The sequence below is a fragment of the Sander lucioperca genome, chromosome 13 (genome assembly GCF_008315115.2).
Source record: "Sander lucioperca isolate FBNREF2018 chromosome 13, SLUC_FBN_1.2, whole genome shotgun sequence".
Taxonomy (NCBI): domain Eukaryota; kingdom Metazoa; phylum Chordata; class Actinopteri; order Perciformes; family Percidae; genus Sander; species Sander lucioperca.
This window is the reverse complement of record NC_050185.1, coordinates 12,049,315-12,062,710: the sequence shown is the minus strand read 5'-3', so window position 1 is coordinate 12,062,710 and position 13,396 is coordinate 12,049,315. Positions and strand designations below refer to the sequence as shown.

The window sequence follows — 13,396 nt, the reverse complement described above, 5'->3', positions numbered from 1 at the left end:
CTTTTTCTTACCTCCCCCTCCTCCCTACTAATTTTTGCACAGTACCTAAATGATAAGGTGATTAACCGGAAAATGTCTGAACGTGTACTACACGTACCTTTCATGTAGAAATATTTGCGGTAGTAATGGGCTCCCAGATCTGCATGCTCTATAAAGTAGTTGCTCTTGCCCTGCTGTTGGACGTGACTCTCTCTTGGCTCTTCCAGGACTGACACTGCATCGTTGGGGGTTCGCAGGCTCGACCAGAGTCCTTGCCTCCCCTGGGATTGACCCAGACCCACCTGCTCTTCTCCCCCTGTCTCATTTCGGAAGTGGGGGCAGCTGAGCAGGAGCTCGTTATCATTGCCATCCCCTTCGTCCAGCAGCAGCGACTGCTCAGGGTCATCTGCATTCAGCCCGTTGCCTCCCCCACCCTGCGCAGGTGAGGATGGGGTGGCTTGAGAAAGGGGGCGCAGCTGGGAGGCGGCTGAAGCCCCTGAGGTGATATTCTTTTTCCGTCCAATGCTGTCTCTGTTTGTGGCCGCCTCGGTGAGGTCAAACAGGATGCTCTGAACATCGTAGTGGGCGAAGTTCCTCACCCAGGCTCCGCCCCCAATGTTGTCATACGGACCTGGTTGAGGGATCTGAGGGGGTTTGGTCTTCTTACTCAGACCTTCAGGCTTCGGCGGTTTGGCAGGTTTTGGGGAGTCCCCTGTGGAAACAGACAGACCCCGAAAGAATCCATCAGGTTCTGGAGGGTTGCCCTGCAGTCCCAAAAGCAGGAAAGGGTCTTTGAAACGGAGGGCATTTGGACTCAGGGGCCCCTGGTCATCTGTGTTCAGCTCCTGGGCTTGAGTCTGTCTCTCCAGTGAGGACAGGCTGCCGTATTCCCTACGTAGCAGCACACCCCCGTCCCCCTGAGCACCCGCACCCACCTTCTCACCAACCCCCCGAGCTGTTTTCCCCCCTGCCTTCCCGGAGGAGTCCAAGTCTCCTAAGGTTACATCGCTGTTACTTCTCTGCATGACGTGGCCCCGGCCCACCGACCTCAGCGTCAGTCCCACACGGCTCGGAGTGAGGCTGTCTCCATCAGCTCCATCAGCCTCCCTCCTTGGCGGCCACTCCACTACACCTGCTTCTCGTTTGGGGTCAAAGTTGACAGTGGCAATAGTCGGCCGCATGTTCTGACGGCGAAACTTGCGGACAAAGAGGTCATCTGACTGCATGTTGCCTTAGAAGCCTACTCCAGTCTAACAATCTTTTCCCCACTCTTGTCCAGAGCTTTCTGCTCTTCCAGTTAAATTTCTGTCCTAGTCTCTATGGTGCTGGTGAAAAATGGGAGCACTGTACGTGAAGATGAAAAACCCCTCTGAGTGAAAGCAACAAATATACTCCTCATTCACACCACTTAAGATTGGTACACTTTCTCAACCCTTGGGCTCTCATATATGTCTCTGTGAGGTGCCACACTTTGTTATCACAAGTCAACAAGTTCTTGAGTGTAAATGAAGAGGATTGAAGAGAATATGCAGCTGTGTCCCATTGCAGGGGTCCGTCCAGGTGTGCAGATGTGTGTTTTGGTGGTGCTCCAGTTTTGGGGGGCTCCTTTCTGTGGAGTAAGGATGAGAGGATCATCACTGGAGCATGAGTCCTCTGTGTAGGAGAGGCTCTGTTTCTATTAACCCTTCTAACATGGTATCCATTCATCTGCACTCTTCAGTGCCTGCTGCTTCCCTTTTGGTCTGGTCCACTGGCCACCTGTAGAACAAAAGAGAAAGAAATGTCTTTTTCAACCTCATCTTTCCATTCACCCACAGTGCTATCTTAATCAACAGCTTTATATTCAACCCATAGCAGCTTGTCAGTGCTTACACAGAAACACTTTGTGGAGAAAAATGGTTCTGATAAACAAGTTTTGAATCCCAACAACAAAGCAGCGGGCAGATCTGACGTGTTTTATTGTTGAGTGATGCCTTGCACCTCTGTTTTCTTTCTTTATTATTCTTTCCTTTACACACTTTCCGTTCCAAAGTTTCCCTAAATAGTTCCAAAGCAGACTTAATGCTCAGCACATCCACCCTGCACACGCTCACAATAGACAGTACGTACACAGGGGAGAGGGTCTTCCTGGTTTACAGACACTCTGCCAACATACAAGAAAAAAGTGTAAACTGTCTCTCACCCTCACATACGTTCACACACAAACAGTGTGTTCTTTCACTCCTGCACCAGTATTTGAAAGAATATAGAAGAATAACAACACAAACATTGTTAATAGCTACCAATATAGTATTTTGGAACAGCTCTTATAATATTTTCTAAGTCAATACAGTTCTGAAGAGTCATTTAAAGGCAACCGTTTTGTGCTAAAGAGTATGAAGTAGTGCTTCCCCTTTTTTAAGTCCCACAACAATTCATTATTGTAAGTTTTGACTGAAACTTACCAACAAAGTGGGTTTTGTTTCAGGTACAGATCAGCCCGTTTCTGTCATCATTTGTCGCAGATGCCCTGTCTTTGACCAAACTGACGTCTATCAACTCAAGCCGAAACCATTTGTCGGTCTCAATAAGGTATGAGGCTTCTTCCTGTCTAGCTTTTTCACGAGTCTCCTCTCTCGTGCTTGCAGCCTAAAGAGCAGGTGCAGTGGTGCAGAGCTGCTACCAGAAAAGCTTGACACATATACACACACACACGCACGCAACGTAAATGGGCTACAGAGTAAAGTGAGGAAGTCACAAGAAGTTTTTGTTTCCCTTTCTTGCCTGCTCTCACACTCTTTCCATTTCCTCACAGTAAGAGAATTTATAAGCGCACATTTCCATTTTGCTGTGAAAAGCCAGTAAACAAAATATGGATGTTGAGTTGACTGCTGACTGCAGATTTAGCCAGTTTCTCTCAATATTTTTTTGTTAATACTAAAGTGGATCATGTCTGCCCTTCAAAAAGAGTAAAAAGGCTTGTATTAGGCTTTGAAACACGTTATTGTTTTGTATTGTCTGATGCTGCATTTGATCACTTTCAGCACTGTCTTCTGTGCCTGTTTTCTCATTATTGTGGTGTTGGACACATTATAGAGAACAACAGCCATCCAAGTTTTTGTTTTGGAGCACAAAAGAAAGTATGAATGTTATTGTTATCAGGGCTGCAAACGTTTCAATTTAGTCTGCAGTGAGAGTCTGTATCTGGGAAGTCGGTGCGTTTTATGAGTAGGCCTTCTGTGACATTACCCACCGCAGGGGTCAAGGTCATCACTCCTAAGAATTTTGTTTAAACGATCAGCAGCCTAGTTCACAATTTAAAAGCATTTATATATGAAAAGCGACACCAATAATCATGGTCAGTGATGAATAATCTCCACACATCATAGCTTTAACGATGCTGATTAATCACCCTGAGTTCACTGAAAAAGCTGAAACTGGCGCTAACTCACGGGATTCTGTTTCCTAGTTTATGATGCTTTTCAATAATTTCTATTTTGTAATAGGCCTATATTTAGTTAATTGTTGTGACAGCCACCTGAAGGCATCTGTTCCATCTGCAGTCTAACTGGATTGATGATGTCACTGTTAAGCCACAATTAGCCATGGCAGATCCGCTGGTTGCATCAGTTGCAACCAGCATCAGGCTGTTGTAAAGTAGCCTCAGAACCATGCCTGCCAACACTCTCCCGTTTTTTAGCCCTATCTCCCGGACCCCTCCCTGCTTGTTATTTCTCCCGGGAAACTCCCGTAATTTGCATGGCCCAAACTCCTTTATCAATAATTGGACCAATATGTTTGTAAATGTTGACCAGTTGCCAGATCTTGTATGAAATGCATCCTATTCACACAATCCACACACCATATACAACCCAGATGCGCAGTTGATCTCTGCGCAAGCTTTGCGGAAAGTTCAGACCCGAAAGCGAGGCAATAAAAAAGGCAGGTGAAGGCGTTGTTCCCGCAAAGAAATCGAAAAACGGTGTTGGGCCCAACAATTTACATGCATCTTACCTAGTCATATCAACAACCTCCACGCTTATTGTAAGGTGTGTCACATTGATTTTAATGTAGCGCACAGCGGGAAAAATTACATTACCCAGCACATTAAAACACAGCGGGTCTTACAGTACAGTTAACAGTGTTAAGGTCGCGCCGCCATGCCCCCTCACAAATCTCCCGGATTTTGAAAACCAAATGTTGGCAGGTATGCTCAGAACCCTCCCTGTTTAGGTGCACACCTAACAGGTTGTGTTGAATAATTATTCTGCACATCAACAGGCGTGTTGGAGACCAACACATTGAAAACAGTTCACACAGCTCCACGAAAAATTATGAATACCTTAAAACTTCTCTCCCTCAGGGCCCAAATGTGGGTGCGCCAAGGGGGCCTGGCCACAAGTTATCTATTTAAGAGGGTTTTTTTAATTTGCAGTTTTACCTGAGTCAGCAGCAGCTGAGCTTGCTGCAGGTTTAAATATCCTGTATCAAACTGTTTATCCTGCTGTAATATTATTTTCACACACGTTTCAGATTTGTCAGCAGTTTGTTCTAAACATGATTCTGCATGTGCATGTGGGTATCCAGGGCAGCCCAATATATTTGATCTGAAGCTGACTTGTTTTCTTTCAAATAACAAACACCTGGGCTGTGTGACATTAATATTTCAAAGTCTCCATAGAATGGGCAAACGTGTTGGAAGGACACTGTTTTCTCTGTGACGATACCATGGCAACAATCACATTCAGGTTTTAACCACTTACATCAACAATAATATGCATTTGAGTTTAGTGGTGTGGCTCTGTTCATGCAATGCTCCGAAACAAGGTGACACAGACGGTCTTTCAGCCTATTATCTCCCCGGCAGAGCTTGAGACACACAGCATTTGATGGATTTGAGCACATAGGGGAAGAAACATACAAAATCCACATAAATCTGAACGCTAATACAAGAAGGGGCTGGGAAGGTGGGGTTAAATTACTGGATACAGGCATGATGCACATTTATGTATGCAAGGCCATGGATTTTAGAACTACTGAGTTCATATTCCCCCTCTGCAACCTACCTATCTATCTATCTATCTATCTATCAATCAAAAGAATGCATTGTTTTTATCACATTTGTATATGTTGATTTAATTGTTAAATTATATGTTCTATAATTCTGAAGCCTTAAAGAATTATCTGCAATGCCAGGAATGTAACGCCGGTGGAGAAAGACTATAACCTGTTACTTTATTGACCTAAAATGGCCCAATTTATGAATACTGACTCAGAATCAGCCTTAAATTGTAAATGATACAGAGGATATGACCTCAGTTGTAGCTCTGGATCTGAGTGTATGCAGATAGAATGAGTGCCAAATGTTTTTATGGATGATTAGTGTTATGTGATTTAACAATATGTCCAGAAATATATTAAATGGACTATAAAATTACTTCCTTGTATTTCTGAACCAACATGAGGCTTGATTATGTTCGCTTCAAAATGAAACAGAGATGCTGCAAAAGTGGAGTGATGAAAAATGCAAAACACTTCTTTATTTAACACCTCTGATTGCTCCAGGCATCTTTCTCTCTGACAATTCAAGACATTTCTGGCCATGTGTGGTTTCCAATCTGACACACTGAGCACTGGGTCACATAGAGAAGACTCTGTGCACCGTCTGTATGGTGCCAAGGCTGCTGACATTAAAACCCTGCTCATGTTTCTTTCTGGGAACCTGCGAATATTCTCAAACACCATTACCCATGTGGGCACAAGTGATGTTTGTCTACGCCTATCTGCAATTATAAGGTGCGGCATTATCAGAATGTTTCACAAGGCCTTGAAAAGGTGTGAGCAATCCATTTTGTCCGCTGTCTTGAAGTGGGAGTGTAGATTATTGGCAGCAGGTTCTTTAAAAATAAAACACAGATTGCCTTCATGTTGTATCAACAACAAACTGAACTTCCAGGGTTGGCCAAAAACACTCCTGCTCTCCACCAACACATAGCGTGAGTTGAACTTGGGACACTTATCACTCACTGCCCTTGTACAAATTACAGATTACTGAGCTTCTTAAGACCCCCGACCCATGAATCAGTCCTTGCTTCCATAGCAACGTGTCTAGTGCCACCCTATTTCAATGTGGTATTCAGTCCTCCAGTGCTTTATTGTTTATTCTACTTAGAAGGTGAAATGGCTCCACGTATGTCGAACAAATCCACAACACGATATTTGTGTCAGTGACTCTGGTCCTATTCCTTAGCAAACTCTAACAACAAGGCAACACGGACAAACGAGGCAGAAATATTGTCTCATCATGATTTAGCTGCTTGCTTTTTAAACACAAGATTATGGTGGTTGACTGAATAATCTTTAGTTTAACACCAAAGTTAGTAAGAGATAGTGCATAGATGTTGTATCCATAGATCTTTATGGGTTTGATGGTTGCAGGAAGAAGGTGGTATGCAAATATAAAAATAACTGTAGGGCTACAGTCGGAAAATATAATTGTACTTCCCACAATCCAGCTGGATGCTTAGCCTAAAAAACATGATGAGCAGGATTTTTTAGGTTCTTAATCGGTTAGGCCTGAATTGTAAACAGCTTTGAAGTGGAACCACACAGAACTTGGATCACCAAGTTATTCGCATGATTCACATCTACATAATCTATCTGGTGTTTCAGCATCTATAGTATCTAGTAGGCTACAGTGTTATTAAGTTATTTTTCATCTGTGTTTACCATTGTGTGAGGGTAATAAACACATTCCCTTTGAATCAGAATCAAGTACAGAAACAGAAAATTACACTTTGTGAAAAGGAGCCAAACGTTTTAAAAGCAAGACGAGAGATTTTCTTACCATTACTGATATGCAGTTGCTTCAAATTAATCTTCACTGGTCCAGACTTTAAAATAGGTATTACTACCCCACCGACAGTGACCTCCCTTTTGAATAGAAAATGTCCTCTGTCTGTTACCGCTATGGAGAAGTGTGTGATATACCTTACGCAGAAGTACAAAGTGAAGAGGAACTGAAGTGTTTTGTCCAGCCCCATCAAGTTTCAGCTCAATTTATTTGGGAACCCGTTGTATTGTAAGTATATTTTCTGCTGCATGCATTAGCCTGACAGTTTAACTGTCATTGTACATCCTCCCAACATAAAAACAGTGAAGCTTTTTCAACTACCTTTTGATCCAAAACCCCTAGAAAATTACTGATAACCAGCCTAATGTTTTCCCAGGGTATTTCTAGCTGAACAGTCTTATACTTTTAAAGCAGTCTGGCCTAAACCAAACCCTAATATGATTGTAAATGGATCATTTCGTAATAGCAGGACTGACTAAGTGGCAATAAAAAAGAACGTAAGGATATTATGAATACTTGAGACAATAAACAGTAACGGGAAGCTCTTTTTTCTAAAGCTTTCAGTACAGCTAATTGTACTCTGATTGTAAGCGTGCATGGCTTTTGGTCTGAGGATGCTGCATCTCGCTGGTTAAAACTGTTTCCAGAACAGGACACAATAGCATAACTTCGTCTGGATCTCTCTAAATACTTCTGGCATTTTGAACTAAAAGGAACCTGTGCAATATCTGCATCTTCTTCTTATTCCAAAACATAAAATATCTGATATCTGGTAGCAACACACAACTATCCTTTCTCCTGTATGCAAATACTCTGTACAGTATAGTTGCAAGCAGTCGCCCACATTCACAGTGCACACACATTTCTCCATATCAGTCAGCAGAGCAGTTGATGAAAACCGTGCATGACCTCTGATGCTCCTTGAGCCACAACTCTACCGCCACATCAACAGAAACTTGACCATTCACTGGGCTGCTTAGCAGGAACCACTTAAACACTTTGTATTTAATGGCTTTTTTGGCATGACTTAAATCTCCATGATCTGGTTGTTTTGCCATATGTGATAGTTCCATATGTCATTTGTGTCTCAACAGTCTAAAGAAACATCAGTCATTCTCCTGCCTTTTATCTACACTGACTGAAGCCGATTCCCCATATGAATCCAATCATTGATCATTCAGACTATTTCATAAAAACAGCTGCATTCTCAGCGTCCTGTGTGGTGCTATTCAAGCATTGCATCAATAATAAACTGAATAAAACTATGTCTTCGTTTCTCCCTTCTGCCACAGGATCAGTCGAGAAGGGAAGAAGCTGATGCTCTCCAGGTTTGCTTTTAAAGATTTGGAGCATTCACTAAAACACTTGCTGCCCTCCACAGATCCTCTCACGATACCAGAGTCGGTCTCCGTCCTAGAGAAACTCAATAATGCATGTAGACATCAGTGTTTAATCCTGCATCTCAGAGCTTAAAGCTCTGTTAGCAGCCATAGGACAGTCATTATCTCAGCATTGTGCTCACATGCTCTAGATAAACTAGACTTAATGTTAGTGCTGAAAAAATCAATTTCTTTATGTGCTGAGTTACATCATGCCTACCAGAGGTGATGACAGCATCAGGTCTGCCTGAAACCCCCGGAGCAGAAAGGAAAATTGTGAAATGACACTGTGGAGCAGCATCATTTTATCATGCTTTTAAGGATTATATCTCTTTGTATACTGTTACTTCCTGTTCTTTTGCACCACATTCACATTGAGTGGACATTACTGCCCAGGGTAGATGTTTGGTTTAACTGACGACAGTAAATGAGGTCCACTTCCATAAGTTAAGTTAAGGACAAGGTCAACTGTCCTCTGGTGTACTATGTGAGGACACAAACTGAAGTCAGATGAGCGTCCTATTAAACATACACGGTTTTGGGGAAGTCATGGTCGCTTGACTTATTTTGCACTCGCTCATGCAAGTCTGTGTCCTGTGAAACAGGAAGAGATGACTGACTTTTGAACCCTGAGAGGATGGGTGTCGTCATTGTTTCTACTCAACACTTCCACACCTATGGCAGACTGGCTGTCATACTGCAGCATGAATGAGCTGCCTTTTGCTGTCTGCCAGTAACTGAAGTCAACTTAACCGCAGCTTGTGCGCTTTAATCATAATTAACACCGATGTTGCATGGTGAAAGAAAGATTGCGTCCTGATATACAGTAGATGGTTGAGATTGGAGCCATTTTCTCTTCAGGTGAAGCTGCGGAAATCGGCTTACCAGCTTAGCAGCAATTAGATGAGATCTGTGACAAAAGTTGTGCACTTACTGCAGGCTTATCAACTCTATCACATCAAATTGCAGCAACTGATCAGACTTGCAACTTAATGTTGTGCTTGTTTTCTTTCAGAATTGAAGACAGAAGCTGTGAAACACACCGCATGCCTCCACATATAATTCTTTCAAAGCAGCAGACTGTTTTGACACGACAGGACATTAAAATGATACATAAAGATGGCGAAACCGACACCGTATAAGCGGACGAAGATGGATGGATGGATGGATGGATAAAGATGGCGAAACCAGCACTAACACTAAAGTCCAGTTACTGCACCTCAGTGAATATCTAACCAGATGGGTAAACGTCCAGTTTCACAGTCTGTCAGCTGAAAGTCAGCTGCTGTAATGTCGCTGTTTACCCGTGTAGTTAAAAGCTGCCCTGCCAATTCTTAACCACAAGGTCTAAATCAACTCCTAATAGTGATTGATTTTGGGAAATTTAAAGCCAGGCTCAGTCTCACTCTCATGTATTGATCCCAAGCAACCCTGTTAGGTTTGATATCAGGTTGCATCCCTGCTTTGCTGCAGAATGTGTGACACTATACTGACCTGGCTGCCACCTTGCTTTTAAGAAAGTAAATGTTTATTAATGTGGCAGGATCATTGATCACTGATTCAGAAAACAAGTTCATTCTAATGCCCAACGCTTTCTCTAGGCATCCTCAATCTATCCCCATTGCCTCCCCCTGCCACCCCCCCTCCCCCCCTTTACCACACTGCAGACAGTGAACTGGGCCAAGTCCAGAGGCTGCTAAGTGGATGGCACTGCAGCACTCTGTTTTTTGTAATGTGCTTTATCTCTCTTTTTCATTTAAACTGTTTGCAAATGTCAGTCTGAGCTATTGGTCCCCAAAGACACATAAGCTCAACAGGCGATTAAAAAAAGAGGATGACTGTCAAGGTGGCTGGAAAGAGAGCAGGTTTTTGAAGGAATTCATTATTTGGACCAATATTTTGTAGCGACAGAGACTGGCACTCCAGCCAAGTATGACTGTAACCCACAGTTTGATCCTGCCATTGATAATCATTCCTTTTCATGCTGTGCAAGCCATTCTCCACACATTTTTGCCTTAAATATGACACATGCATCATCACCACTACTTAACTGTTGCTTTTTGAGTTCTTGTTTTCACAACACTTCAAAGGTGATGCTGACAGATACCACAAGAGCAGTTACATCATTTAAATGCATTGTGGTTATGTCCTTCAAATATGCCGACTGAAGCATCACAGCATAGAAATTGTTAAGCGAACCACACCTTTCTCCTGTCAGTTTTGTTTCAGCTTATTGATGCTGATTGGATCTTTTAGGTTAGGATGATAATATTGTCTCCCTCTCCAAACGCTTTTGTATGCTGTCTGAAAAAAATGTTTTTTACTTTTCCTATTTCAAAGGATTAGCTCCAAAAAGTCTGGAGTGAAAAATACTTCAATCAGTGGAAATGTTAGAAGGACCAACCAGCAAAAAGAATCATTGAAATGCTGTCTTTGTCTGCATCAGCTCTGCTTTAATAGCGCTATTGCTATGGTTGTATGTGGATGTCAAACCTACCTCTGGGCTCTACAGCATGATAAAGCATCAATAAAAATAAAAATAAGAATAATAAGAAAATAAAGTCTTCTGCCTAATAAATTATTAATGAGGATGGGCGAAACGGGGCGAGGGTTACCAGGATGTTAATAATTCATTGGTTGGTTGCTCCCTTGTCCACTCTGGGATGCACACACAGACACACACTAACCAGAGCTGATTTTGTTATGACTTATATCCAAGTCTGTGTCTGAATTTTTTGTGCACATGTGCCTCACATCTTACAGTAAACCATTATGGTTGAGGTCATACTGTGTGACTTCAGTAGTGTTTGGTCCAGTTTCAGTTCTTTTTTTGGCTAAACAACAGGAGACAAGGTTTTACAAAGAAAATAAGTTGCTAAAATGTAGAAGATTCGGACACTGTCACTGGGAGTCAGAGCAGCAAATGTGAATGTTTTACAAATCACTGCATGTAGACATTGTTTTGTATTATTTTTTACTCATAGCGGATGCATAATCAGTGGACCTCCCCCTTCGGTAAACGCACAGAGGAAGTATGCTCAAAAAAGCTCCCTCTATAGTATTGTCCATATTAAAACCTAACTTCCTCTTATAATAAATAGTACAACATAAACGTGATGCACCCTGAAATACAAATTTAAGCACTATTGTTTCTTACATAACCTGCGTGCTGTTTTGCCAAAGTAAAAGAAAGTACCTAACTCGGGCTATTGTTTGACATGTTATTTGCCATGACATCAACACTGTGTGCTGGCAGATCACTGCCACTTCCTGTGTATCTGAAAATACACCTTGTGACAGGCCATGTGGTTGACGGAGGGACAGGCAGAGAGAGGTTTAAGGCCTAAATGTGAGACAGTTTGAGAACATGTGGGTCTTTGTGTGCCTTTGCTGACTCTATAAAAGCCTTATAGATGTGACACACTGTCCTCACAGAGACAGGAAGAGCAGCTGTCCCTCTGTGTCTGTGTGTGGGCGTGTGTGTGTGACAGGGAAAGGAACTGACCCTCGGCTTCATGACTGCATCTATTTTGTTGCGACACGGTTCGCTGTTACTCCTCCCTCATTAGTGTAACCAGCTCTGAGGCAGAGGAAAAGAGATTGCACAATATTGCTTTAATAGCACTCTGAACTGTTACCCTACCTGGTCTACTTTCAGAGGAAGAGACGCTGACCTCCTTCGCTTCCTCACTTTCCTTATTGTCCGCTGAAATGTGTGCCCATGAAATAGCTGCAGCGCTAACAGTACCCACACGCAATCCACATTTCTCAGCTAAAAATCTTTGTTTATGGGACCACATCTCCGAAATCTCTGTTCAGTTACTCTAAATAAGTGTTGCTTGTAACACAAATTGCTATAAATATTTGGAGAAATACTGCTGTCTCTTGTTGACTTTCACAGCTCAGGCATCATTAAAGTCTCCACACACCTTTGGCAGAGAAATCAAAGCCTATCCAAGGAGGAGATTACTCCTAACAGGAGATTACTGTTAAACTGATGGCCTAAGTGATAAGCGATTATCTAATATGGATGGTCAACCAATGTGAAATCTTGGTTTCATATCACCACATAAAAGCAAGTGTAGATCTTGGCTATGCACTCTTGTAATAAGGTATTAAAAAAAAGAGATGGAGAGGAGATGGGCAGCAGTAATGTGGATCCACTACAACTAGTATCTCTAAAACCTGCACCTTTTTCTTAAAGCTAGTGTAGCTAGCTAGTACAAATAATAAAAACGTCCAAAAATAATGATTATCCAAATGTGAAAAACAAACCTACAAACACACTATTCTGGAGGGCTCATTTTACATCCGTACACTGCAGGCAAGCACTTGCTGCAGTTTACAGCCTCTCTCTTTCCTGGTGGCCTTGAGTCATTTACACCTTCCGACCTACATAAAAATGAGCCTCTCATGCACCACACAACTGTGGTGATGCAGATGGTGGCCGATTCACTGTGATGCTATGGAGACTTTGGTCATAAGAAGGTGCAGGTTCTGTCTGTTATGTCTGAGGATTTACACTTTTGAATGAAAACACATGACACAGTGTGAATTACTAGTGTGCACTAATGCTTGCATGGAATGATTCACTGAGCCATTACAGACAAAGTTTATCAGCCTATGCCTGGAGCCAACATTATTAATTTCTGGTGCTAATTTTTCTTCACTGAGGTATAAAATTGACACATAACCACTGTTACTGCAAGTGTGGCAATTTCAAAGCAAACCTGAGACACCCCTCCCCTCTCCTTACCCCTCTACGGTCACATCTCTCAGTGCGATCACTGTTTGGCCCTGTAAGAGTAGACAGACAGTGCATCACTGAAAGGTATCGGCTCAAAGTGCTCTTGGTCTCTAACCTCTTCATTAGCACTGCCTTTAACATGTAAATGAAACAGTTGAGGTTGCAACTTCCTCCTCATAGTTGTGACAGAACAAAGAGGCCCTGTCAGTCGAAAATAAATGTGTTGATGATCTCTAATATTTATTGCATTAGCCCAAGAATAGAATATACTTCATTAGGGTATTTTTACACTCCTCTCAGCGCTGGATGTTTTTTATCTCTACGTGCCAAGTATGGCGATGACGTGACGTGGTGCGAGTGTGAATGGTTGGTCCTGGTCTGCTTTCAGTGGCTCTGAATACCCTTGAGTGCACTTCTCCTGTAATAGCAACGTGAACAATGAGAAAGATCGACTGCACC

The 13,396-nt window shown here is 42.5% G+C and overlaps 1 protein-coding gene across 9 annotated transcripts in view; it reads right to left on the bottom strand.

Moving 5' to 3' along the window:
* The window catches only part of zmp:0000001168 (signal-induced proliferation-associated protein 1), a 32,780-nt gene that overhangs the window by 14,976 nt on the left and 4,408 nt on the right, over positions 1–13,396 (bottom strand). For 5 of the 9 annotated variants that reach the window (XM_031319938.2, XM_031319944.2, XM_036008668.1 and 2 more), the window contains exon 2: positions 98–1,737. In XM_031319938.2, the coding sequence (XP_031175798.1) occupies positions 98–1,205 (1,108 nt within the window). In that variant the 5' untranslated portion in view covers positions 1,206–1,737. Of the gene's footprint in view, positions 1–97; positions 1,738–2,423; positions 2,686–6,805; positions 6,929–12,946; positions 12,988–13,396 lie in introns of those variants that run through there. The other 4 variants (XM_036008666.1, XM_036008667.1, XM_031319940.2 and 1 more) reach the window with 4 other exon arrangements.